This window comes from Suillus subalutaceus (genome assembly GCF_016647625.1).
Source record: "Suillus subalutaceus strain FC151 chromosome Unknown DFJ58scaffold_39, whole genome shotgun sequence".
Classification (NCBI taxonomy): Eukaryota; Fungi; Basidiomycota; class Agaricomycetes; order Boletales; family Suillaceae; genus Suillus; species Suillus subalutaceus.
In genome coordinates this window covers 73,980-97,641 of record NW_024540288.1, presented here as the reverse complement: position 1 = coordinate 97,641, position 23,662 = coordinate 73,980, and the positions used below count along the sequence as shown (strand labels likewise).

Genomic DNA, 23,662 nt, shown 5'->3' with positions numbered 1-23,662 from the left:
ACGATGAACTGGCCCTGCCGTGTAAGTTAAGTATTCAAAGTGAGCCGAACGTTATGTAGTGTATCGCTTCTGAAATTGTGTGTCCTCGGAGACAATACATAGCTGACAATATTACACGAATCAGACTCGGAGTCAGGTTGTGATGAGTATCCTAGAGGGATGAACGAATACATGATTCGTTGCCAACTGTCCCCAGCGATGATCTCACCCAAGCATCAATGCTTCTCACCCGCTCTCGGGATCTTTCTGCATCATACGCCTAAGCTCCACTTCTGGAACCCTCGTCTGAAATTCAATAGCGCATGGGACATCTGGCATCATCGCGGTCATGAACCCCATGTCATCCTGCGGCTTCGTAGGATCCAGACTGAGCCGGAAGGCCCACAGAATAAGAAGCGAATTTATGAATATCGATCTGTAACATTTCAGATGAGATCGGGAAATCATGTGCGTGGAAAGAACTGTAACCTGCTCGCAACGTGTTGACCTGGGCATACGCTGGAAGGAAGGACAATCAAACAAAGTATATCCCAAAAGACAGTGCTTACCGCCGACCAAACCCAAATACAAAGAATGTGAGATCGTCTCTCAAGCGACCTTGGTCGTCAATCCAGCGCTGGGGTTTGAACGCATCAGGCTCGGGGTAGACTTCTGGATCTCGAGAGATGGCCCTGAGGCGGTGATAATTTAATATATCATATCTTGAAGGACATCGACTTACCAGTGGTTGCCGATTACCGTAGTTCCAGCGGGAATGCAATAGTTTTCCTGGCGGCAGATGTCAGATTATCCTGGGATGAAAAATTGTTCCGAGAACACTTACCCAAATGACATCTTCAATCGTTCGGTGAGGTATACCTGTGGGTGGACTGTGTAACCTTCAGGCGCAGGACCGACCATTCAGAGACCCACCTTCAGACGGTCTCCATCTCAAAGCCTCAGAGATAAATGCATCCAGACGAGGAAGGGATGGTTTGTCGGCGAAGGTCGGCGCTTTGGCAGAGAAATCATTCAATTGACAGAACTGCGATGCGAAATCGAGCTACCCTCGCTCCAATCCGATGACTGCATCAAGCTCGGCCTGAACTTTAGCCTGCTCTTCAGGAAATTGTGCGGCGGCCATTAGTACCTTGCCTATCGCCACAGCAGTCTGAGACCTCATCTCAGTGTATAGTGTTCACAAAAAAGAAAGATGCCTACTGTTTCGGTTCCAGCTCCAAAAAGGGCGCCAGCAAGAAACGCCATTTCGATCTCTGTCAAGCCATAGAGATGTCCATTTTCTAGAATGTATTTTGAAAACGAAGGGCCAGTGTTCACATTGCTCTGCTGTGGAACAACTCAGACATCATGTAAAGATAGGCAAGGCAATGCATACCATGTGCAGTTTCACACGGTTCAGCTGGTTTGTGTAGAGCCGCCTGTTTCTCTTAAACTGGTCTTTTAATTCTGGCGCATACCAAGGAAGGTATTTGAGCCACGGTATTGACTCCACCAAGTAAGCACCGGGGCGCAGGATTGAACGAAATCTCTCCAAGATCTGGTAAGCTTCTCTGACTTCGGGGTCAGTTGCCGACGTCGGCGTGGTCTTCCCATATGTAACTTTCATGATCGTCGCTGCGGCATAACTTCCAAGAACCCATAAGCAACATACTCTCAGACCCCGGCGCCGCACGTAGGAAACCGCTTACGTTATTAAATGGCTTTGAAAGTTGTGTGGATCGTCAAGAATGCCGAGGATCGCGGTTTTCGCTTGTGACATCTGCAGGGGCTGGTATGCCTCGGCTGATTTGGGCTGAAGGTGCGTATGGAGTGCTCTGTACCGCATCGAAAAGCAACTTAGATGAGGGCTGTTTGAGCCTTTACAGTATCGCGGCGACAAACCTACGCATCCGACGGCATCTGTCCCCAGCGTCTAATAAAACAAGGGATAGTCCGCGTGAAAAAATGTCTCCAGCAACAAGGCGAGGTCGATCAGCAAGCATTCTACCCTGCTTCTCCATTATATCCACCGCGGCCTGCCACAGAGTGTTAAGTCCGGAGATGCTAACTTGTGATAAAGGGACTAACTTTGTGGCGGCCGATAATCACGGTGGTCTGAATTCCTGAGCGAATAGTAACCAGAGGGCCATGCTCGTCGATCCACCGCGCTACAGTGAGAGATGTGCTGATCAGAAATTTGATACAATTAGATTACAAAAAAGAGGTCGCAAATATGAAACTTTACTTGCGAGGTGGTAAGAAGTGCCCCCGAAGCCTCCAAGTGGGAGGAGAGGGTGGGAGAGGAAGGCGGCTATCTGATTTGCGAAGGTAAGCCCAAACAATCACTCCAATTATCCCAACACAAATCGTAGCACCGAGGATGGGCTGCGTGTTGTCAGAAATGCGCAGGTCAGCGAACTGTAGCATGACCGATTGAAGGAGTGGAGAGAGATAGGACAGACCTCATTAAAAGTGCATTCAAGTTATTTAAATAAAGCATCCCACGGCAACCCCACGGGAAGCGACATACCCCATTACACAAGATCCGGGAACCAAGCAAGATCTTGTCGAATCTCCGCGACTACGGTCAGCGCCACCAATACTAAGTTAGCCTCCTGGATCATAATCGGCTTACTCATTTATGGCCTAGTGCACTGGCTACGAGCGTCAACTTTGACGCGCGCTGCGTCAGTAAATCGGGTACGATGATGATGATGATGGCGATGGCGATGGTGGTGGTAGGCACTCGGAAGTTTGGAGGTATGGTGCAGTTTACCGAGTCTTGAAACCAGAAGTGGAGATCTTTGAAAACTTCTTAGGCTTGTACACCGGTAAAACACATCCGGTCATGAATCATGTGTATGCACGCTCCAGGCTGATAATGAGATGGTATAGGCTAACGTGTATGAGAATGCTGGCTCGTTGCACCTAGTCACGGTGTTTCTGTGGCATGTGATTGCAAAATCATACATCGGGAGAAGCTTATACCGAGGATATATGTGGAATCTGGTAGCTGATCCTTATCGTTGCCATGATCCACGTACGTCACTGATAGCACCTTTGCGTATAGCCTAGCTTGTTTTCGAAAACGGAGTGGACTTATGGCGGGTACGAATTCAATCCAGACCGATCCGAACGGAATGCTGACTCTGAAGGTGCAAACAAATACAATACTATTTGTCATAGCATCCAATACGGTCACCGATCACATGTATGGCTAAGTCACATGAACTGGAGTCAGGAATCGGAAAGGTAGGTAACAAGATGTACTCAGACCTGAAGAAAACGCTGGAAAGGGTCAATGCATCTTCACAGTACTCGCCATGCTGAACGTAGTGTTTTCAATGACAGTTACACAAGAGTGCTGGAATGCGAGCAAAACATCTACTGTCATACCAACTTATTCTGTTAGAACAGCAGTTGGGACTTGCAAAAGGGTGAACCTCATGATGGCACATCACAGCCAACCTCAGTGGCATGGACTGAGGCTATGACTAGCCTATGAACAATAATTTACGAGCGTTTGAGGAGAAACACGTACGTGTCAACAGTAAGACACATATGCGAATTCAGTCACAACCTGGAGGCTGGCAGATATGCAACTTGAATACTGCTCACCGCGATGCATGAGTGCCTGCTCCCCCGTAACACTCCAGCGGACAGAAATATAGCACAAGATTCAATGGTGTCCACGCCCACGAAGGTGATATATACTTCAAAACGCCCGCCCCGCCAGCTCGAAAGGAAACACCCGTGGGGGAAATGACACTCGATCATCAACGTTGAGTGACAGGTCCCCCATACCCGTCTCTTCTTCACTTGTTCTGATGATAAAAGTCTTCGGGTATGGGATATGAACACGCCGGGGCAACAAGTTGGAAAGCCCTTGTTGAGTTACGATGAACTTAGGACAGTTAAAGCGTCCCCTGATCCGGGCGGCGGGTTGTAAGCGGAGCGTCGAATGGAAGTGTCCTGGCCTGGGAAGCGCACATTCAAAAGCCATGAGATTTATTTGGTTCATGGCCGCCCGGTGGTGTCGTATTTGCACCGGGCATTTTCAAGTGCATCATGGGACGAGATATTTTGCGTATGGAAGAGAGAGACAGGCGAAATCATTGAGGACATCCAGGAATTGTTTTAGTCGGAGTTTCAACATCATGCGGCTGACATACCAAGTGAGCGGCGTGACGGTGAACACAACCACCGCCCCCCGGTACTTCAGTGTCAGCCACACGGTGCGACCTGTTCTATAACACAAATGATTCATGGCAGAAGCTCAGAAAAAATACAGACGGCCGAGACAAGGGATAATCAGCAAGCATCAATGGTAAAGCATACACATGCGAAAGCCTACTACTTGCTCGCACCACTGTCATCCTGAACATTTCCGGCTGTATGTCACATATCATCATCGTCTATGACATTGTATGCAATGCCTCTGTCACTGCCGTTGTAAGCATCTAGGAGGAACGGGCCAAATCGGGCTTAGATTGGCCAGTTCCTTCCAAGATGCTTGACAAGCGAAACGCAAGCAGATCTACATCGTCTCTGAGTCCTGGGGGATAGGCTTGTGGGTGGGTGAGCAGTAACCTGCTGGCATGCTTGGATTCGAAGGTGGGAGCAGTACTGAGGGTGAAGAACTGGCTGCAGCGGGCAGGCGAGAGGCGCTGATCAGCATTGCAAGTTGACTCTGTCATCAAACAGCTGCCAGACTTGCCGATTGGCCTTTCTGGCGAAATAGTTCTTGGGCCATTCCAAGTGGATAACAGTCCAGAGTCGTACTCCCCGATGGTAACAAACTAGCAGAGTCGTATTCACCCCAGATGGTCTGCGTCTCGCCAGTGGCCCAGACTTGAGCTACGTTCGAATCTCAGATGCCTGCCGCCGGAGATACCATCAAGCAGAGTGATTTGACGTACACACATCCACTGGCCATTGCTTCCACAACATTTAACAAGATAACACGGTTCGCTGAGCCGACCACATTCGAACCAATTGGCGAGCCACTCGAGCACCCCAATGACATTCACTGCATGGTTGTTTCCAATGACGGCCTGTCGCGACAATCTCATTCGTACATGGACAATTCTTCAGAGTGAGTCACGGGAGGAGTCCCAGCAGGTGAGCATTCTTCCGTCATGGTATGAATTCATGCTGCCATGCCATGTAGCAGTTTACACACAGTCCTTGTGGTAGGCTTCTACAGTCACCTTTGGTCCTAACATCACTTCTGCAGGAGACCATCGCAGGTTCTAAGCCTCACCCAGCGTGTACTGGGGTACCATGTGTATTCTTTGACAATGTATGTCTTCATGTTACAGATTCATAACATAGATTATAACGCTCCTCACAGTTTGATACGCATTCCTCACGTCAATGCAACAACTGCTCCGTTCCTACAATGTTGCGGTGTCGTGTAGAAGGCTCTCGCATCAAGTTGAACATCACGAGGCTATCTTTTCTCGTTTCTCCATTGCTCAAGGGCGTGCTCCGTATCCTTGCAGAAGCGAGGTAAATATGTAAGTTTTCCCTAGTTCCCGAATCCATCTTCTGTCAATGACATTGCTCTACAGTGCATCGCTAATGTCATAGACTTAGTGGGAAAGCCTGACATCTGATGCACCCAATATGTCTCCCTCGCCAGACGTCCAATGCTGTGTCTAATATTGTCGGCGGAGTCACCTGTGACCAAACGTACAGACGCTCATACTGCAACTAGCAGACCTACCACTCCGCTGGGTGCTGAACATATTGCGGAGGTTAACTGCTTGGTGATCGAGTCCTTGTTAGGTGCTTCATGCATTTCTCACGATCACGACGAACAAGTAAGATTCCTCTCCGTTCTGAGACTACTTTGGATCGATTTCTGTGAGGCCCAACTCAGTGTATACGACTGTGTTATGTGGAACTGCGGGGCACTGAACTTGTATAGATGTTGCAGAGACAGATAGTGTTAATATATTAAAAGAAAGAGCCACAAAGTATAGACTTATATGCAGTTCACTGCCCTGAAGTTAGAAGATGTGTGAACTCTGATGTGAAGTTGAGGTGCCAGCCTCAGCACAGGATTTTCTTCCATCACCATCACCACCACCACCACCAGAATGCCCATCACATCCTCAACACTACTCCGGGCGCATGGACACCAGACGCGATGTCACGGATGAGGAGAACTAATTTGAAGATTCTGTACGTGCCCACTCTTCATTTCTGCGATGCGATTCCTGCCCCAAGTATTCAAAGTGAGCCGGACATTAATCAAGAAATTCGCAACAATGCATAGTTGACTATGTTACACGAGTCAGACTTGGAGCCAGATTGAGAATATGATAAAAGTTCTAGAGGGATGAACGCTTTGATGATTCGTCCCCCGCACCCTAGTGGCGATCCGTCAAGGCTTCTCACTCAGCCTCAGGATAATTCTGCATCATACGCCTAAGTTCCACTTCTGGAACCCTCGTCTGAAATTCAATAGTGCATGGGACATTTGGGATCATCACGCTCGTGAACCCCATGTCATCCTGCGGCTTCGTAGGATCCAGACTGAGCTGGAAGGCCCAAAGGATAAGAAGCGAATTTATGAACACCGATCTGTATCGTTTCAGATGAGATCGGGAAATCATGTGTGTGGAAAGAATTGTAACCTGTTCGCAACGTGTTGACCTGGGCATACGCTGGAAGGAAGGACAATCGAAGGAAGTATATCCCAAAAGACAGTGCTTACCGCCGACCAAACCCAAATACAAAGAATGAGAGATCTCTCAAGCGACCTTGGTCGTCAATCCAGCGCTGGGGCTTGAACGCATCAGGCTCCGGATAGACTTCTGGATCTCGAGAGATGGCCCTGAGGCGGTGATAATTTGATATATCATATCTTGAAGGACATCGACTTACCAGTGGTTGCCGATTACCGTAGTTCCAGCGGGAATGCAATAGTTTTCCTAGCGGCGGATGTCAGATCATCCTGCGGGCGACAAATCGTTCAGAGTACTTGCCCAAATAACGTCTTCAGTCGTTCGGTGAGGCACACCTGTGGGGTGGACTGTGTAAACTTCAAGTGCAGGGCTGACTACTCAGAGACCCACCTTCAGGAGCCAACGGTCTCCATCTCAAAGCCTCAGAGATGAAGGCCTCCAGACGAGGAAGGGACGGTTTGTCGGCGAAGGTCGGTGCTTTAGCAGAGAAAACATTCAATTGACAGAACTACGATGCAAAATCGATCTACCTCGCTCCCTTCCTATGACAGCATCAAGCTCGGCCTGGACTTTAGCTTGCTCTTCAGGAAAATGTGCGGCCGCCATCAGCACCGTGCATATCGCCGCAGAGGTCTGACACCTAATCTCAGTGTATACAAACGCGAAAAATGAAGGCGCCTTACCGTGTCGGTTCCAGCTCCAAATAACGCGCCAGCAAGATACGCCATCTCGATCTCTGTCAAGCCATAGAGATGCCCATTTTCTAGACTATGTTTTGCAAACGAAGGACCGATGTCCTCGTTGCTCTGCTGTAAACAACTTAGACATTATGTGAAGATAGGCAAAGCAATGCATACTATGTGCAGTTTCACGCGGTTCAGTTGGTCTATGTAGAGTCGCCTGGTTTTCTCAAACTGGTGTTTTAATTCTGGCGCATACCAAGGAAGGTATTTGAGCCACGGTATCGAGTCCACCAAGTAATTACCATGACGCAGGATTGTACGGAATGTCTTGATGAGCTGGCGAGCCTCTACAATTTGAGGGTCAGTTGCTGACGTCGGCGTGGTCTTCCCATATGTAACTTTCATGATCGTCGTTGCAGCATAACTTCCAAAATCTCGTAAGTAACACACTATCAGACCCCGCGCGTAGGAAACTGCTTACGCTGCCACATGGTTCTGAAAGTTGTGTGGATCGTTAAGAATGTTGACGATTACGTGCTTAGCTTGTGACATTTGCAGAGGCTGATACGCCTCAGCTAATTTGGGCTGGAGATGCGTATGAAGTGCTCTGCACCATATTTAGAGGTAAGATAAGGGCTGTTTGAGCCTTTACATTATCGCAACGACGAACCTACGCATCCGACGGAACCTGTCCCCAGCGTGTGCCACAACGATGTCCAGTCCGCGAGTAAGAATTTCTCCAGCAGCAAGGCGAGGTCGATCAGCTAGCATTTTACCCTGCTTCTCCATTATATCTACCGCGGCCTGCCACGAAGTGTTGAATCTGGAAATGATGGCATATCATGAAGGGACTAACTTTGTATCGGCCGATAATCACGATAGTCTGGATTCCTGAGCGAATAGTAACCAGAGGGCCATACTCGTCGATCCACCGCGCTACAGTGAGAGATGCGCTGATCAACGATGGGGTGAAATCAGATTACAAAAACGAAAAGGTCAACATGAAACTTCACTTGAGAGGGGGTAGGAAGTGTCCCCGAAGCCGCCAAGTGGGAGGAGAAGGAGGAAGGCGGGATTTACGGGGGTAAGCACAGATTATCATTCCTATAGCCCCAACGCAAGCTGTAGCACCGAGAACGAGCTGCATGTTGCCAGAAATGCGTAGGTCAGGCAGATATAGCATGACTGATTGGAGGAGTGGAAAGAGATGAGGCGGACCTCATCGAAAGTGCATTCAATTTATTTAAGGCACCTCACGCCGACACCACGGACGGGAAGAGACGGCCACCTGTCATGCCCCATTACGCATTGCTAACATATTAGGGGAAGCAAAGACACGAGAAGCGGAAACCGGGCAAGATCCTGAATTATAATCGGCTTGCTATGGCCTTCGTATTGTGCAGTGTGCACTGCATATGAGCGTCGATTTTGACGCGCGCTGGGCCATGAATCGGGTATGATGGTGGTGGTGGTAGGCACTCGGGAGTTTGAAGGTATGGTGCAGTTTACTGAATCTTGAAACCAGACATTTTAGGAAGGGGGATCTTTTGGGGTTCAGCAAACGCATATGATAGCATCCAATACGGTCACCGATCACATATATGGCTAAGAATGGAGTCAGGAAGGTAGGTAATGTTACCATACATGTCACTCGAAGATGCACTCCCGACTCGGAAGTCCCAGACCTGAACAAACGCTGAAAAGTGTCGATGCGGCATCTTGACAGTACCCGCCATGCTGATTCCTGAACGTAGTGTTTTAACATCAGTTACGTAGGGAGTGCTAGGATGAGAGCGAACACCAGCTGTCATACCAACTTAATCTGTTGGAATATCAGTTGGGTCCTGCAAAAGGGTGATCCTTTTCGGATCTTCTGATAGCGCATCAAACGGCCAACCACGGTGTCACGGACTGGGACTGTGAGCAACAACTTGGCAAGAAGTTGAGAACTCAAAAGGCTTGAGGAGAAACACGTGCGTGTCAACGGCAAGCCACGTATACGAGTCGCAATTGACCTGGCAGAGATGCATCATGCATCGCTGCTCAAACGCTCACGTGACTAGCACTGGCCGCAGTAGCGGACCAAAATAGTGAAGGTTAGCAAATTCCGTCATCCCTACTAAACACTCTAGGCTAAACATTCCTCCAGCATCTCTATGTCCACACAAATTATCCGCCTCGCCGCTCCAACTACCTCCCATACGGAGTGCCACAGCACTCTACGCCAAAGTCCTGCATCGTGGCCTTAGTAAATCGTGTACGATTTCTCAGGCAATGACAGCAAGCACACCCCTCAGCAGGACATCTCCACTAACCCCCAAAGGTCACGCAGTTTCTGCAGCAGCATCTTCCTTTCCGTCGGTCGATACCCAGCCAGGGACAACCACGACTGGTCGTTGATGTCGCAGCTGGGCACGCTACGGAGGTAAGTACTAAGGTGGACCTTCTTATCCCTTCCCTCTTTGTTAATGGGCACGCTACATCGTGTCGTTGTTACCCCCGTGCGCTATTACAAGAAAGTCAATGATACTCGACGTCCGCCTAGAGAAGAGCCTGTGTCGCATGACACGGCACAAAGCGACACAACGTTTGTGATCTCTTACATTGATTCACTCCCAAACGTGCATTGGTTCATGGCATTCCTTTGCTACCTCTCCTACTGGTCTGATGGTAGATTGAGGATGCCTCCTCGATGGGATTCAGAGCCCGCCCACTCGTCGCTCTAGAATAATGGTGACGATGCACACGCTCTCGGTTAGTTCATTATGCTTTCACTTCTATTCACTCACATTTCTTGATTTCCCACTGTGTTCGCTTTGATTTCAAACTTCTCGTCGCTGCGCATTTTATGGCCCGTCATGGAGATGATATTACCCGCAGATACCGATGGATCCTGACGTTCTGTTTATAATGCTCCAGTTGTAATGATATAACGTAGGTGTTAATGAAATACGAAATGCAATCAATATCCTCTATGATACTAACCCTAAAAAGACATTCGAGGGGCTTATAGATTATTTCTGTGAACGGTCGTGTGAACAGCAGCAGCGAAATGGTCAATGTAGTGCCTGACTCAGCAGATTAGCTCCTCATCATTCGATGCCATGGTAGCCAAATGCCAGTCAAGGCTCCGTGGGATGCCCTTGCCTTTGACGTTTGCTGGTGATCCTGTCCAAATACGACCTCCTGGTGGGATTCGCATACCTGTATCCTTGTTAAACTGCAAGCCAGTAGCTCGCTAGTGGTCGCTTCGTTGGCGGTGCTGCAGCTTTGTGAGAATGTGAGCTTGAGCCCTTTGATTATTAAGTTTGATATCTGCATCTGAAGATCCATCATCAGTGAGACTTACCATAATTTCTGGTAGGGAGTTGATGCGCTGTCACGGTGGTGGTCTTTTGCGTTAGCAAATCACTGCTAATCCTATGTGATTCTACTGTCGTTCTTCGACTCGGACTACAGACATCCATCTTGACCAGTCTTGCTAGCCAAGTGGTGAGCATGATAGGAAGTCTGGCAGGTTCGAAACTTGCTCAACAATCTTTTCCCTTTTACATAGTACCACGCCTTGAACATTCACTCAGGGATGGATCCTTCAAGGTCCATCTTAAGTAGTCACCGCCAACTGGCACCGGAACAGGTTAGAAATCTGCTCTCTTGCGTGGTGTGGATTCGAAACGTACGGACAAATGTCTTGTCGCACCTTGATATTCACTCACGGACAGTTCTTCAGAGATTCATCTCAACTTGGGAAGTATCCTGGCCAAAGTGATTACCACAAACAGAGTCGAAATCTGTTTCTCTTGCAAAACCTGCCGATGACAAGATTTTTTCTCTCCCAACACACCTTGACATTCACCCATGGATGCTTTCATTGTGGGTTCGTTTCATTGGTATTAGTCAAGTGGTTACCACGACGGAATCAAAATCTGTTTCCAATTAGACTGTGCGGGTTCGAAACCTGTTGACCATGGTTTTTTTTCTGTCGGAACACCTTGAAGATTCGCCCATGGATAGTTTTTTCGGAGGTCCACCTTAGCTGGTCATAACCAAGTTGTTACCGCAAGAGAATCTAAATCTGTCTCTTGGACTGCGCTAGTGCAGGTTCGAAGCCTGCGGACAACAAGGGTCTTTTCTATCAGAATACACCTTGAAGATTCGCTCGTGGATGGTTTCCCTTAACCAGGTGATTGCCACAGCAGAATCAAAATCTGTTGAACCTGCCGAAGACAAAGTTTCTTTTTCCGATCGGAACACGCCTTCACACTCATGGACACTGGCAGTTCCTCAGAGGTTCATCTCCACTTCGCCCTAGCCAAAGTGGTTACCACAACGGAATCAAAATCTGTTTCTTAGTTCAAAACTTGACAGACAACAGGTTTTTTCTTTCTCGGACTCCATGGTGCAGAAGGAGCCAATAACGTTCTTGAACCCCGAAAACTGGAGACCAAGCAACGAGGTGAATTACTTCGTTGGGTGTCTCCTCATCGCCGACGGCGGTATGACAAGCAAATAAGAACGCGAACTCAGCATGCGGAACGTTTCTCTCCATGATATCGAGAAGCGTCAGATGTTCATTTTTCATGACGAGATGCGAATTGTAAGGCTGCGTAAGGTCCCGCTTGCCATGAAAAGCAAGGTGCATCCAGGTATTCTACTGCAAAGCTTCGAGTGCACCTGCTCGTGTGGCTGCGCCGCCAGAAATAGTGGTGCGGTTGGCAGTCGCGGGGACGAGCTTATGGACAAGCTTGAGCTCGCTGTCAACAGCCAAGAGTGCCTTGTCTTTCCCTGCACCCTGATGACCCTGTCCGATTGTCACAAAGGACGGAATGACACGTTTCTTCATCATCTGTCTAGACCTGGCCAGAGCCAAAGGTGTCGGCGTGTAAGAGGACATGTAGAGATCCTCCGGGCATGACTCCTTAGAGTGATCTGCGTTCGTTCGAAATGGGTGAGCTGCCTGAAGAGGAATAGACGTGAAAGCTGCTGTTAGACAAAGCCAGATTCGAGAGTAAAATTTTAGTTTCGGGCCCTCCTGGAGGACATCGACAATGGGTAACATAATCTCGTCCCATACTGTCCGCAAGAGGCCTATTAGATCGTTCTGTGGCTGCTTCGGGCCATGTTAGATGCGTGTCGTATTGCCCTGGCGAAGCGATTCTTGAGATTGTTCAGGTCTGCGAGAGCGACAGACGGCAAGGGAACATGGTGGGGCTCTCCTGACATCGGGACGATGATGGTACAGCATGAGTATTGATTCGCAATAAGGATAATGACCGGGCCCTGGCGTGCCGCCGCTTGCAGGTCTTGGTATGAAGGCGAGAGCAGGGACCGCGAGAACGGGGCCCGAAGATCACGTATCTCAGCCACCGCAGCTTCCCATTACGTTGTAAGTCGCCTATACTCTGGGCAGTATTGGAAAGGCACTTGCTCAGCTCCAAATAATTGTGAGCCAGTTTCGAATGTGCTGCGCCCATGTCTCCAACCGGAGTCCTGAGTCGTGATGCCAGTGACCATTGCCGGCCACGACCCTGCTCTGCGAGTTCAACTGCCTGTCGTAGATTATAATGGCGGATGGCACATGATGTTGCATCTACAGACAACTATATGACACCACTGAAGGCTGGCGGTAGCTTTCGTGAAATCGTTGACGATCACGTCATCACGTGGTTGTCGAAAAGCTCCAAGTATACTACTTGATATGCTTCGAGGGGAAAGTCGTGTTGATGACCCTCAGCTTCATCAACCCAGCGCAAGGCGATTTGGATACAATTTGGAAAACCTTGAGTAGGGTCTGGAGTTCTCTATAGCGAGCGACAAATCAGCATGGTCGTGTAGAATCCAGTAACGAGACAAATGGGCCTCTTGCAGCCATCTGTAGCTGAAGGGTGCAGTGAAGATAGAGCCAACGTCCAATGCGAAATCGACGATATCTCAGATGAGAACTATTGTGAAGATTCCGTACGTGCCCGCTCTTCATTTCTGCGATGCGATGCCTGCCCCAAGTATTCAAAGTTAGCTGGACGTTAATGAAGAAATTCGCGACAATGCATAGTTGACTATGTTACACGAGTCAGACTTGGAGCCAGATTGAGAATATGATAAAAGTTCCTGGAGGGATGAACACTTGATATTCGTCCCCCGCCTCCTAGTGGCGATCCGTCAAGGCCTTCTACTCAGCCTCAGGATAATTCTGCATCATACGCCTAAGTTCCACTTCTGGAACCCTCGTCTGAAATTCAATAGTGCATGGGACATTTGGGATCATCACGCTCGTGAACCCCATATCATCCTGCGGCTTCGTAGGATCCAGACTGAGCTGGAAGGCCCAAAGGATAAGAAGCGAATTTATGAACACCGATCTGTATCGTTTCAGATGAGATCGGGAAATCATGTGTGTGGAAAGAATTGTAACCTGTTCGCAACGTGTTGACCTGGACATACGCTAGAAGGAAGGACAATCGAAGGAAAGTATATCCCAAAAGACAGTGCTTACCGCCGACCAAACCCAAATACAAAGAATTTGAGATCGTCTCTCAAGCCACCTTGGTCGTCAATCCAGCGCTGGGGCTTGAACGCATCAGGCTCCGGATAGACTTCTGGATCTCGAGAGATGGCCCTGAGGCGGTGATAATTTGATATATCATATCTTGAAGGACATCGACTTACCAGTGGTTGCCGATTACCGTAGTTCCAGCGGGAATGCAATAGTTTTCCTAGCGGCGGATGTCAGATTATCCTGCGGGCGACAAATCGTTCAGAGAGTACTTGCCCAAATAACATCTTCAGTCGTTCGGTGAGGCACACCTGTGGGGTGGACTGTGTAAACTTCAGGTGGAGGACCGACCATTCAGAGACCCACCTTCAGGAGCCAGCGGTCTCCATCTAAAAGCCTCAGAGATGAAGGCCTCCAGACGAGGAAGGGATGGTTTGTCGGCAAAGGTCGGTGCTTGGCAGAGAAAACATTCAATTGGCAGAACTACGATGCGAATTCGATCTACCTCGCTCCCTTCCTATGACAGCATCAAGTTCGGCCTGGACTTTAGCTTGCTCTTCGGGGAAATGTGCGGCCGCCATCAGCACCGTGCATATCGCCACAGAGGTCTGACACCTAATCTCAGTGTATACAAACAGGAAAAAGGAAGGCGCCTTACCGTGTCGGTTCCAGCTGAAAATAACGAGCCAGCAAGGTATGCCATCTCGATCTCTGTCAGGCCATAGAGTTGCCCATTTTCTAGACTATGTTTTGCAAACGAAGGACCGATGTCCTCGTTGCTCTGCTGTAAACAACTCAGACATCATGTGAAGATAGGCAAGGCAATGCATACCATGTGCAGTTTTACACGGTTCAGCTGGTCTGTGCGAAGTCGTCTGGTTCTCTCAAACTGGTGTTTTAATTCTGGTGCATACCAAGGAAGGTATTTGAGCCACGGTATCGAGTCCACCAAGTAATTACCATGGCGCAGGATTGTACGAAAGCTCTTCATGAGCTGGCGAGTCCTCTATGATTTCAGGGTCAGTTGCTGACGTTGGTGTGGTCTTCCCATATGCAACTTTCATGATCGTCGTTGCAGCATAACTTCCGAAAACCCGTAAGTAACACACTATCAGACCCCGCGCGTAGGAAACTGCTTACGCTGCCACATGGTTCTGAAAGTTGTGTGGATCGTTAAGAATGTTGACGATTACGTGCTTAGCTTGTGACATTTGCAGAGGCTGATACGCCTCAGCTAATTTGGGCTGGAGATGCGTATGAAGTGCTCTGCACCATATTTAGAGGTAAGATAAGGGCTGTTTGAGCCTTTACATTATCGCAACGACGAACCTACGCATCCGACGGAACCTGTCCCCAGCGTGTGCCAGACCGATGTCCAGTCCGCGCGTAAGAATTTCTCCAGCAGGAAGGTGAGGTCGATCAGCAAGTATTTTACTCTGCTTCTCCATTATATCCATCGCGGCCTACCACGAAGTGTTGAATCTGGAGATGATCACGTATCATGAAGGGACTAACTTGGTGGCGGCCGATAATCACGGTAGCCTGGATTCCTGAGCGAATAGTAACCAGGGGGCCATACTGGTCAATCCACCGCGCCACAGTGAGAGATGCGCTAATCAGCAATGGGGTAAAATCAGATTTAAAAAACGAAGAGGCCAATATGAAACTTTACTTGAGAGGGGGTAGGAAGTGTCCCCGAAGCCGCCAAGTGGGAGGAGAAGGAGGAAGGCGGGAATTACGGAGGTAAGCACAGATAATCATTCCTATAGCCCCAACGCAAGCCGTAGCACCGAGAACGAGCTGCGTGTTGCCAGAAATGCGCAGGTCAGGCAGATGTAGCATGTCTGATTGGAGGAGTGGAAAGAGATAAGACGGACCTCATCGAAAGTGCATTTAAGTTATATAAAGCACCTCACGCCGACTTCACGGACAGCAAGAGACGGGCACCTGTCATACCCCATTACGCATTATAATACTAACATAATAGGGAACGAGGAAACCTGAATCACAACTTGGATCGGTTTACTATGGCCTTCGTATTGTACACTGGCTATGAATACCAATTTTGACGCGTGCTGGGTCAGTGAATCGGGTATGATGGTGGCGGTGGCGGTGGTGGTAGGCACTCGGGAGTTTGGAGGTATGTGCAGTTTACGGGGTCTGAATCTTGAAACCAGACGTTTTAGGAAGTTTTGATCAAGCCTCTGCAGCATGAGTCAGCAAACACATGGGGTTACCGATCACATACATGGCTAAGCGACATGATGTGGAGTGACACTAGCACTGAGACCTGAGGCCTGAGGGCCCAGGCCTGCAAGTACGGTACCTGCCACGAAGATGTACTCCCGACTCGGAGGTCCTAGACCTGAAAATGTGTCGATGCGGCAGCACCCCCCCATGCTGATTCCTGAACGTAGTGTTTTAACGTCAGTTACATAGGGATGCGAGCAAAACACCCACCGTGTCATACCAACTTCAAGTCAATCTGTTGGAATACCACTTGATTCATTTCGGATCCTGTGATCGCGCCGCCCATCACACGGCTAACCACGGTGTCACGGACTGCCAACTTGCCAAGAAGTCCAGAACTAAAAGGTTCGAGGCCACGATGTCTTCCCAACGCGAGGTAGTAAATATGCAAGTTATCCCGAGGACCCGAGCTCCCGAATCCATCTTATGTCAATGACGTTGCTCTTCAGCGCACTGCTAATGTCATCAGTGGGAAACGATATCTGGATTCTGATACACCTACCATATCTCGCTCGCCAGCAAGCCCACACGTCTAATGATATGTCTAATATTGTCGGGGGAGCCACACCACACCTGTGACCAGACGTAAAGACGCTTATACTGCAACTAGCAGACCTGCCACTTCGTGAGGCTGACGGAGGTTGACTGCTTGGCGCTTCCCGCGTCTCTCACGATCACGACGAACAACTCCTGCCACTAAGATTCCTCTCCGTTCTGAGACAACTTTCTCGATCTCTTTCTGTGAGACACAGTTGTGCAACTCAATGTATACGATTGTGTTATGTGGAACTCTGCGGGGCACTGAAATCTAGATATTGCAGAGACGGATAGCATTAATCATATTGAGAGAAAATACAGACATATATACAGTACTAGCGTTATCCATGACCCAAGTCACTAATCTCAAGTTCAAAGATATGTGAGTGACTCCGAGGTGAAGTTGAGGTAGCCTCGAGTCAGCAACTAAATTTGTCACGCAATCTTCTTTCACCACCACCGGCAGCAGCAGCAGAATGCCCATTACATCCCCAACACTCGTTCCCCGCCCTCCAATCACCCCCCTCGTCCTCCCGCGCGCACCCCAAGTAAACCCAACCCCACTCCCCAAACTCGATCGCTACCCCGGGCGCATGGACACCCGACGCGATCTCCAACGCGAAATCGATGACCTCTCAGATGAAGAGAACGAACTTGAAGATGCTGTGCGTCCCCTTCTTCATTTCTGCGATATGATTCCTAACTGATACTCCACCGTCAATGTATTTTCGTATGGACGCGTGAAACGCTAAAATAGAACTTGGTGATAAGGAATCGAGGGTTTCAGTGGCTCGTTCCTATTGGGCGGCATACGACGCTGTTGGAGGAGAAGAATGAGGTACGTGGTTGGGTGTTTCGTTCAAGTTGAACTGTCGTCGATATTCTTGTAGGCAGAAGACGATTCGGATGGCTCTGATACAGGCCAATCAGGCGGCGGCCCTTCGATCAACGAGGACGGCGAGGAAAACGACGATTCAGGAGCTGATTTGGACGCAAGCATGGAGGATATGGATGAGGAGGGTGAGGCGGGGACTGCAAGTGAAGCGGAGGATGTGAATGATATGACGGATGATTTTGAGGAGAGGTCAAGCGATGCTTGATACACCACACTCAGAGCAGGACAGAGCAAAACGATGAAATTATGGGTGGTATCGATAAATATTGGTACGTGCACATGCGAGATCTACTTGACAGATATACATAATCCACAAATAAGTTAGATCCTTGTTGCTCATCTCCACTTCCCAACAACGCCGAAGTTGAACCACGCGAAGTTTCAAGTCACCAACACGAAGTCCAGCCACTGCGAACTGAAATCGAACCACTACGAACCCGATTTAAGGCTGGAAATCTGTCACAGACAACGTCCCGCGCGTATGCCTTCTCCTAGGGCTAGGGTTAGCCATGACGAGTGGCCGTACCCATAATCGGACGTGGCCCGCTTTTGACGCTGTTACGAGTGCGCGGTGGAGGAAGGCGAGGGATGTGAGGAGGTCGGCGTCGAGTTGCTTTACCTGTTGTGCATTATGAAGTTGCATTCACAATGAGGTCGTGTAGAAAAAAGCAAAAATCAGAGAAGAGGGGATATGAAGACAGGGAGGAAGACCCACCAATACAGGTTGTACAGTCGACACTTCATTCCTCGAAGGCGCAGGATGATATCGCGGTGCAGATAGTTGGCTCGTCGACCCTGTACCGCGCCGGTAAGCGAGCGAAATACTAGATGCCATCGATGGGCGCTGATGGTGTACTCCGAGGAGTTTGGGGCGATGAAGAGCGCCAGAGGAAAAGTCCCACTGTCAGTATTTAGACTAGTCAAGTGATCGGTTATTCATAGGTACTAGAAACGAACGCACGAGAATAAGCTTGTTGTCCTCTCCTACACTACCAAAGCGGTACGTCCGCCCATCGCAGCGGGATTCGTCAAAAGCGACGGATGAGACGAATGAGGAGTGTCCTTGGCATCGTGCGACGACTCGTTGTTCCCAAGGGGAGAAAATGGTGAGGAGGTCGTCTTGGCCGCCGGTCTGGTTGAGGGTAGACAATCAAAGATGTTCATTGGATTGTGAACTTGGAGTGAAACGCACAAGGATGAAGCGCCCGTCAGGAGACCATGCGACACAGGTCAGAGAACCGAAATAGGATGCGTAGCAGTCTACCAGCCTGGATCATCAAGATCAAAGTCTGTTCAGCAATTGGAGGAAGATACGACATACTGCTCTGCAAGTGGATCGATCACCCTCAAACACCCATCCTCTGAAATGGCAGCTACGTATTTGTTATCGGGGGAGAACACAAAGTCTAGCTACGATGAGCTCCCAACACAAGTATTAAAAAGTATTCACTCACCGACAACACCACGCCGACACAGACGCCAATGGCTTACAGGGTTCTTTGCTACTACGCCCTTCTCTCCCCTCCCGGTTGCTTCTGGATGCCACGGCGGAGGTGTGACAAATATCGATGATAGGGGGTCCCATCCATTACCTACGGGAGATGGGTGGTGTGCATTGATGGTTATATGCGGGGTATTTGTGAGTCCATTTGGAATGCTGGCAGTGAACAAGCCGTCTTCACGTTCTTTGTCGTAGACGATTATGGTTCCATCTGCGTGGGAGACGAGAAAAAGGGTTGGGGAGGAGGGGACCCAACGGACGGCTGTGCATATAGAGGAGGAGATGGTGCCCTTGGATTTAGGTGTCAGATGCGTTTACAGTAGAAGTGGGGTTAACTACCTGTTTGTTAAGGCGGCAGTAGCGGCTTGAGATTGGGTCTAATTGATCAGTGTGAGCAAAGGGATAGAGCGTGAGATGAGGTACACACCGAACCATACGAGGTCACCTGTATTGAATCCTATGACAACGTCTAGTCGTTCTGAGGATGCGGTGGAGGGGTTTACGTCGTGACAAGTTGGGTATGCAGAGAAGCTAATCCTCGTTAGCGGTTCCTGGTAGAATTATGCAGCGTTTTGCGCAGCCAAGGAGTAGATGACGCACCTTGGCTTTGGCCCCCACTTCGATCCACAAGAAGGCCTTGCCAGTATTATAGAACAAGAAAGTGACCTCGCCCTGCTTTGCTGCGAGTGTTTTGTTGAGACCTTCAGCGCTGTGGAGACGTGTGATAAATGTAGAGGATGTGGTGCGCATGTTGTGCTTTGGTCGTGATATGTGTGATTTCTTTTTAGTTGTTGAGATGGAAGGGTGAGAGAAGAGCTTGTACTGCTGGTGTTCTACTGGTGTTGAGATTGAGAGGTCCGGGGTAGCTACTGGATCTGGAGATGAAAAGCTGTCTTCTGGGGTATCGCTGGATGACATGCTCCGCTCCTCCAACAACGGGCGCTCCTTTACAAAAGCTTCCTTCTCCTTGTCTTTCTCCTTGTCCTTTTTAAGATCCTTTGTTAGATTTGCACCAAGAAACTGAGCGAGACCCGGGGAAGCTGGTTGCTTTGGTGGAAACCGGATTGTGATAGATGAAAGGCGAGTTTGGTAGATGGGTTGTGCTGTTGTAGAAGAGTGAGTAGTGACTTGAAGAGGTTTATGTTCTTCAGTGACGGAGTAGACGCCCTCAGGAGCCACGAATGCGCTGTCACTCTCCATGGATCCTGAAATCTTGATGAGAAGGTGTTAACACCAAGCTTAATCTACTTTGGGTATTAAGGGCCTTGAGAAATTCCTACGCGCCTTTCCGCATCCCTGGCATCGCCTCAAGTCTGTTTAATTATATAGTGATATCGATATGTTAGCACACGGAGACGATCTACTTACAGTGGTTCAATTGCAGAATGCTAGCTAGGCCAATCCAAACATGAAGTATAACCAACGAACTTTCAACTTCCGACAATATCTAATCGCGTTCCTACTGCATGGGACATAGTATCTGACCAGCCTGGAGTCTGTACTAGGACCTGTTTTATTTTGGACGATTGACCTGCAAATCATTGGCTGTAACTGCAACTATATTTAAAAAATAGTGTCCCGTGTCGTACTTACCACGCGTGCAGACCAGGGTCCAGTATCAACGATAACACTGCCATGGTGTAGTCTTACTAACTTTGCGAGTGCTTCGACGAACTCTTGGTCAATCTTGGTTCAAATTATGATCCCCGAGGCTAAAACTAAAAGTACAATCATGAGAACCGTGAAAGAAATCGTCGAATCGCTGCTGCGGGACGGTGACGGCCCGATGGATAATGACCCCATTTGGCATGTAAAGTCATTCAATTACGATCGTTAGACTTTCGGCTACCTGCCGGCTAAGCAGGATGTTAACATTGTCACTGGCTACTCTAAACCTACGGATCTTGTTTTATCCCTAACGCCCATTCCAAATGCTTGCCCGTCGTCTGCGCTCTACATTTCCTGCACTCGTGAGTCTCTCTTTCAACCTCCAGCTCCAGCTCCGTGTCTGACACTCAGCCGAAACAAGACCCGTCGATGGCAGACGACAGCAAGCAACACTGCCATCGAGCCCCCATCTACGGGCGGCCAGTCATCGGTCGCATCTTCTCAGCTTCTACGCATGACACGAGAATCTGCTCTCAGAACACCAGGAATATCATGGCAAGATGAGGAATCTGATCGTAACATCGTCGGCGGCCGCGAGACACGCAAGATGAACCTCTACCAAGCTGTGCGGGATGCCCTCAGGTAACCCATTTTTCTCTATGAAGAAGGTGTGCTGATGGCATTAGTATTGCACTTGCAAAGGATGACACTGCCGTCATATTTGGTGAGGATATAGCATTTGGTGGGGTGTTCAGGTGTACAATGGTATGCATAACCATGTCTTCATACGTTATTTTACTCACGCATCGAACAGGGCCTAGCAGAAGAATTTGGTACGTTTTAATAATACACCACGTCGTATGCATAACCGATCGTGCCGCAGGTCGCGAACGCGTCTTCAATACCCCATTGACAGAACAAGGTATTGCAGGCTTTGGAATTGGCCTCGCGTCCATGGGGCATACTGCAATTGCAGAAATCCAGTTCGCTGACTATATATTCCCCGCATTTGATCAGGTTCATTTCACTTCATCCAAATCTTAAACTTAAAGATTGACTTTCAACTTAGCTCGTGAACGAAGCCGCAAAGTTTCGTTACCGTTCAGGTGGACACTTCTCTATTGGTGGGCTAACCGTGCGTACACCGACCATGGCCGTGGGCCATGGCGGGCTATACCATTCACAGAGCCCTGAGGGGTTCTTCATGGGTGCATCTGGTCTCAAAGTGTGTCCTGTCCCATCGTACTATTGATTCCACGATCTCTAAATGAACTCAGGTCGTAATCCCCCGCTCCCCAATCCAATGCAAAGGCCTCCTCCTCTCAGCCATCCGCGATCCCAACCCAGTCATATTCATGGAGCCCAAAGTCCTTTATCGTTCTGCAGGTACGTCACCCTACCTCACCTCCCTGCATACATGCATTAATTTTTACCCACAGTCGAACAAGTCCCAATCGATGACTTCGCCCTCCCTCTCTCCCGCGCCGAAATCCTCATCCCAGGATCCGATCTAACACTCCTAACATGGGGCACCCCCGTCTACCACTGCGAATACGCCCTCCGTCTCCTCAACTCACCACCACCCTCACTCGCACCACTCATCCCACCATCCTTACGCAGCGCTAAAGTCGAGCTCATCGATCTCCGAACGATATTGCCATGGGACATAGAGACAGTCGTAGAGAGCGTGCGCAGGACGAAGAGGCTCGTGATCGTACATGAGGCGGGTATGACAGGTGGCGTTGGGGGAGAAATCGCTGCTGAGGTTGGGAAGAGGGCATTTTTGAGGTTGGACGCGCCTGTGAGGAGGATTACGGGGTGGGAGTGAGTGTCGTTTTTATATCCTTTTTTTGTTCTTCCCCATCTTCAGGTTCTCATGACATTTATTGTTATAGTGTCCCAGCTGGGTTACAGTTTGAGAAGTTTAATATGCCGGACGCGGTTAGGATTTTGGATGGGATTATGGAGACGCTCAGTTACTGATCTAATTACTGTTTCTCAACTTGCCCTTGCGCCCACGATGTGGCACGAGGGATGGGAAATGGACATTTACACAATGATGTAGAACATTAGCATGCATGTATACCCTGTATCAGTGTAATACCAACATGTTTTGGCGTGCAGAAGATGTTGAATGTGTCGACGAGAGTCGTATGAGTTTTGCATAGATGTGAGTCACCGTGACCGAATACCACTTCGTTGTCGTGCATTTACCGCTCAACTGAAAACAGTCAACTCTACCGCAAGTATCAGACCGGAGCATGGAGTTCGAAGATTAGTCAGTGCTGTCCTACATAGAGCCTCACTCTCAATGGACATCAAAAATAAAATAAAAACAAGTATCAGACGCTGAGCTTCAACTAATCGATGGTGAAGAGCACGCGCTGAGCAAAAACAATCATTGTCGTGTGCACAAAGGACATTCATGGTGGGTAGCGAGTAAGGACTCGTGGTGTGTAAGCACTGAAGAAAGTCCATGTTATGAGCAAGTACACGACGCAAGTACAAAGGGGTACAAAAAACACATAAGTGACTGCATAAAAAGACCTCGGTATTTTCAACGCAACAGCGCCGCTTGCTTCGCGGCTGAAGACATACACCCTGCGTGCTTGAATTCTGAATGAAAGATAGTTGAGGACGGCAGCATGGTTGACATGACTGAAAATACTCACCGGCGAACCAAGCACGTAGGCTGACCTTCTGCTCTTTGGTGGAATCTTCCATAAGCGAGACGTAGTACTCGAGTGCGTCGATGTTGCAGGTCCGGGCGAGTATAAGACATTTATACTTCCTTACGGTCTGCCACAACGACGTGAGGTCCCACCCGAAAATCTGAACAAAAGCGCGGTTGAGCACACATATCATGTTGATTCGTATAGTGTTAACGTACCACAACGAATTCCTTGTAGATAGACAGGTCCATCGTGTGAAGGGAACAGATGTTACAGATTTTGATAGCCAAATTGATGTACTCGATGGCTTTCTCGCGATTGTTGCTCTTCGAGGCAGCGAGTGCCATTT

At 49.0% G+C, this 23,662-nt stretch overlaps 8 protein-coding genes across 8 annotated transcripts; 3 read left to right on the top strand and 5 right to left on the bottom strand.

Moving 5' to 3' along the window:
- Window positions 1-225: 225 nt before the first annotated feature.
- DFJ58DRAFT_658944 (cytochrome P450) lies at window positions 226-2,406 on the bottom strand (the record flags this gene model as incomplete). The annotated part of the gene is made up of 13 exons (XM_041382061.1): window positions 226-415; window positions 469-498; window positions 549-671; window positions 722-768; window positions 824-869; window positions 909-1,024; window positions 1,067-1,150; window positions 1,201-1,326; window positions 1,376-1,625; window positions 1,689-1,814; window positions 1,882-2,015; window positions 2,068-2,164; window positions 2,225-2,406. The coding sequence occupies 13 exons, from the start codon at window positions 2,404-2,406 to the stop codon at window positions 226-228; spliced, it is 1,551 nt and encodes a 516-aa protein (XP_041245003.1).
- A 2,447-nt stretch (window positions 2,407-4,853) lies between these two features.
- On the top strand, window positions 4,854-5,494 carry DFJ58DRAFT_726731 (uncharacterized protein; the record flags this gene model as incomplete). Its single annotated transcript, XM_041385401.1, has 4 exons — window positions 4,854-5,074; window positions 5,150-5,171; window positions 5,216-5,281; window positions 5,333-5,494. 4 exons carry the CDS (start codon window positions 4,854-4,856, stop codon window positions 5,492-5,494), a joined length of 471 nt encoding a protein of 156 aa, XP_041245002.1.
- Window positions 5,495-6,380: 886 nt separating this feature from the next.
- Window positions 6,381-8,953, bottom strand: DFJ58DRAFT_877008 (cytochrome P450; the record flags this gene model as incomplete). The annotated part of the gene is made up of 13 exons (XM_041394466.1): window positions 8,371-8,953; window positions 8,214-8,310; window positions 8,010-8,161; window positions 7,839-7,964; window positions 7,532-7,781; window positions 7,358-7,483; window positions 7,205-7,307; window positions 7,065-7,151; window positions 6,984-7,009; window positions 6,874-6,920; window positions 6,704-6,823; window positions 6,624-6,653; window positions 6,381-6,570 (listed from the first exon to the last, which is right to left on the bottom strand). The coding sequence occupies exons 1-13, from the start codon at window positions 8,538-8,540 to the stop codon at window positions 6,381-6,383; spliced, it is 1,524 nt and encodes a 507-aa protein (XP_041245001.1). The 5' UTR covers window positions 8,541-8,953.
- A 2,994-nt stretch (window positions 8,954-11,947) lies between these two features.
- Window positions 11,948-12,416, bottom strand: DFJ58DRAFT_877004 (uncharacterized protein; the record flags this gene model as incomplete). The annotated part of the gene is made up of 1 exon (XM_041394465.1): window positions 11,948-12,416. One exon carries the CDS (start codon window positions 12,414-12,416, stop codon window positions 12,009-12,011), a length of 408 nt encoding a protein of 135 aa, XP_041245000.1. The 3' UTR covers window positions 11,948-12,008.
- A 1,110-nt stretch (window positions 12,417-13,526) lies between these two features.
- DFJ58DRAFT_715875 (cytochrome P450) lies at window positions 13,527-15,692 on the bottom strand (the record flags this gene model as incomplete). Its single annotated transcript, XM_041384168.1, has 14 exons — window positions 13,527-13,716; window positions 13,770-13,799; window positions 13,851-13,973; window positions 14,024-14,070; window positions 14,127-14,161; window positions 14,217-14,303; window positions 14,356-14,458; window positions 14,509-14,631; window positions 14,683-14,854; window positions 14,883-14,933; window positions 14,991-15,116; window positions 15,180-15,313; window positions 15,366-15,462; window positions 15,523-15,692. 14 exons carry the CDS (start codon window positions 15,690-15,692, stop codon window positions 13,527-13,529), a joined length of 1,488 nt encoding a protein of 495 aa, XP_041244999.1.
- A 1,421-nt stretch (window positions 15,693-17,113) lies between these two features.
- DFJ58DRAFT_840491 (uncharacterized protein) lies at window positions 17,114-17,737 on the top strand (the record flags this gene model as incomplete). The annotated part of the gene is made up of 3 exons (XM_041392621.1): window positions 17,114-17,302; window positions 17,395-17,475; window positions 17,528-17,737. 3 exons carry the CDS (start codon window positions 17,114-17,116, stop codon window positions 17,735-17,737), a joined length of 480 nt encoding a protein of 159 aa, XP_041244998.1.
- A 96-nt stretch (window positions 17,738-17,833) lies between these two features.
- DFJ58DRAFT_311060 (WD40 repeat-like protein) lies at window positions 17,834-20,346 on the bottom strand. The gene is made up of 9 exons (XM_041379766.1): window positions 19,634-20,346; window positions 19,461-19,584; window positions 19,373-19,410; window positions 18,987-19,323; window positions 18,854-18,938; window positions 18,725-18,800; window positions 18,494-18,664; window positions 18,248-18,433; window positions 17,834-18,151 (listed from the first exon to the last, which is right to left on the bottom strand). The coding sequence occupies exons 1-9, from the start codon at window positions 20,231-20,233 to the stop codon at window positions 17,975-17,977; spliced, it is 1,794 nt and encodes a 597-aa protein (XP_041244997.1). The 5' UTR covers window positions 20,234-20,346; the 3' UTR covers window positions 17,834-17,974.
- Window positions 20,347-20,877: 531 nt separating this feature from the next.
- DFJ58DRAFT_782453 (thiamine diphosphate-binding protein) lies at window positions 20,878-22,767 on the top strand. Its single transcript, XM_041389843.1, has 9 exons — window positions 20,878-21,003; window positions 21,063-21,283; window positions 21,328-21,406; window positions 21,456-21,474; window positions 21,525-21,658; window positions 21,711-21,866; window positions 21,919-22,027; window positions 22,081-22,465; window positions 22,537-22,767. Exons 1-9 carry the CDS (start codon window positions 20,965-20,967, stop codon window positions 22,622-22,624), a joined length of 1,230 nt encoding a protein of 409 aa, XP_041244996.1. The 5' UTR covers window positions 20,878-20,964; the 3' UTR covers window positions 22,625-22,767.
- The last annotated feature ends 895 nt before the right edge of the window (window positions 22,768-23,662 follow it).

Coding starts and splice junctions, on each gene's coding strand:
- DFJ58DRAFT_311060 (XM_041379766.1), bottom strand. CDS start 20,233: ATGGAGAGTGACAGCGCATTCGTGGCTCCTGAGGGCGTCTACTCCGTC. Junction 18,939..18,986: donor GTGTCGGCGTGGTGTTGTCG/GTGAGTGAATAC, acceptor CATCGTAGCTAG/ACTTTGTGTTCTCCCCCGAT. Junction 18,801..18,853: donor ATCGATCCACTTGCAGAGCA/GTATGTCGTATC, acceptor TTGATGATCCAG/GCTGGTAGACTGCTACGCAT.
- DFJ58DRAFT_782453 (XM_041389843.1), top strand. CDS start 20,965: ATGCTTGCCCGTCGTCTGCGCTCTACATTTCCTGCACTC. Junction 21,284..21,327: donor GCTGTGCGGGATGCCCTCAG/GTAACCCATTTT, acceptor TGATGGCATTAG/TATTGCACTTGCAAAGGATG. Junction 21,659..21,710: donor TATTCCCCGCATTTGATCAG/GTTCATTTCACT, acceptor CTTTCAACTTAG/CTCGTGAACGAAGCCGCAAA.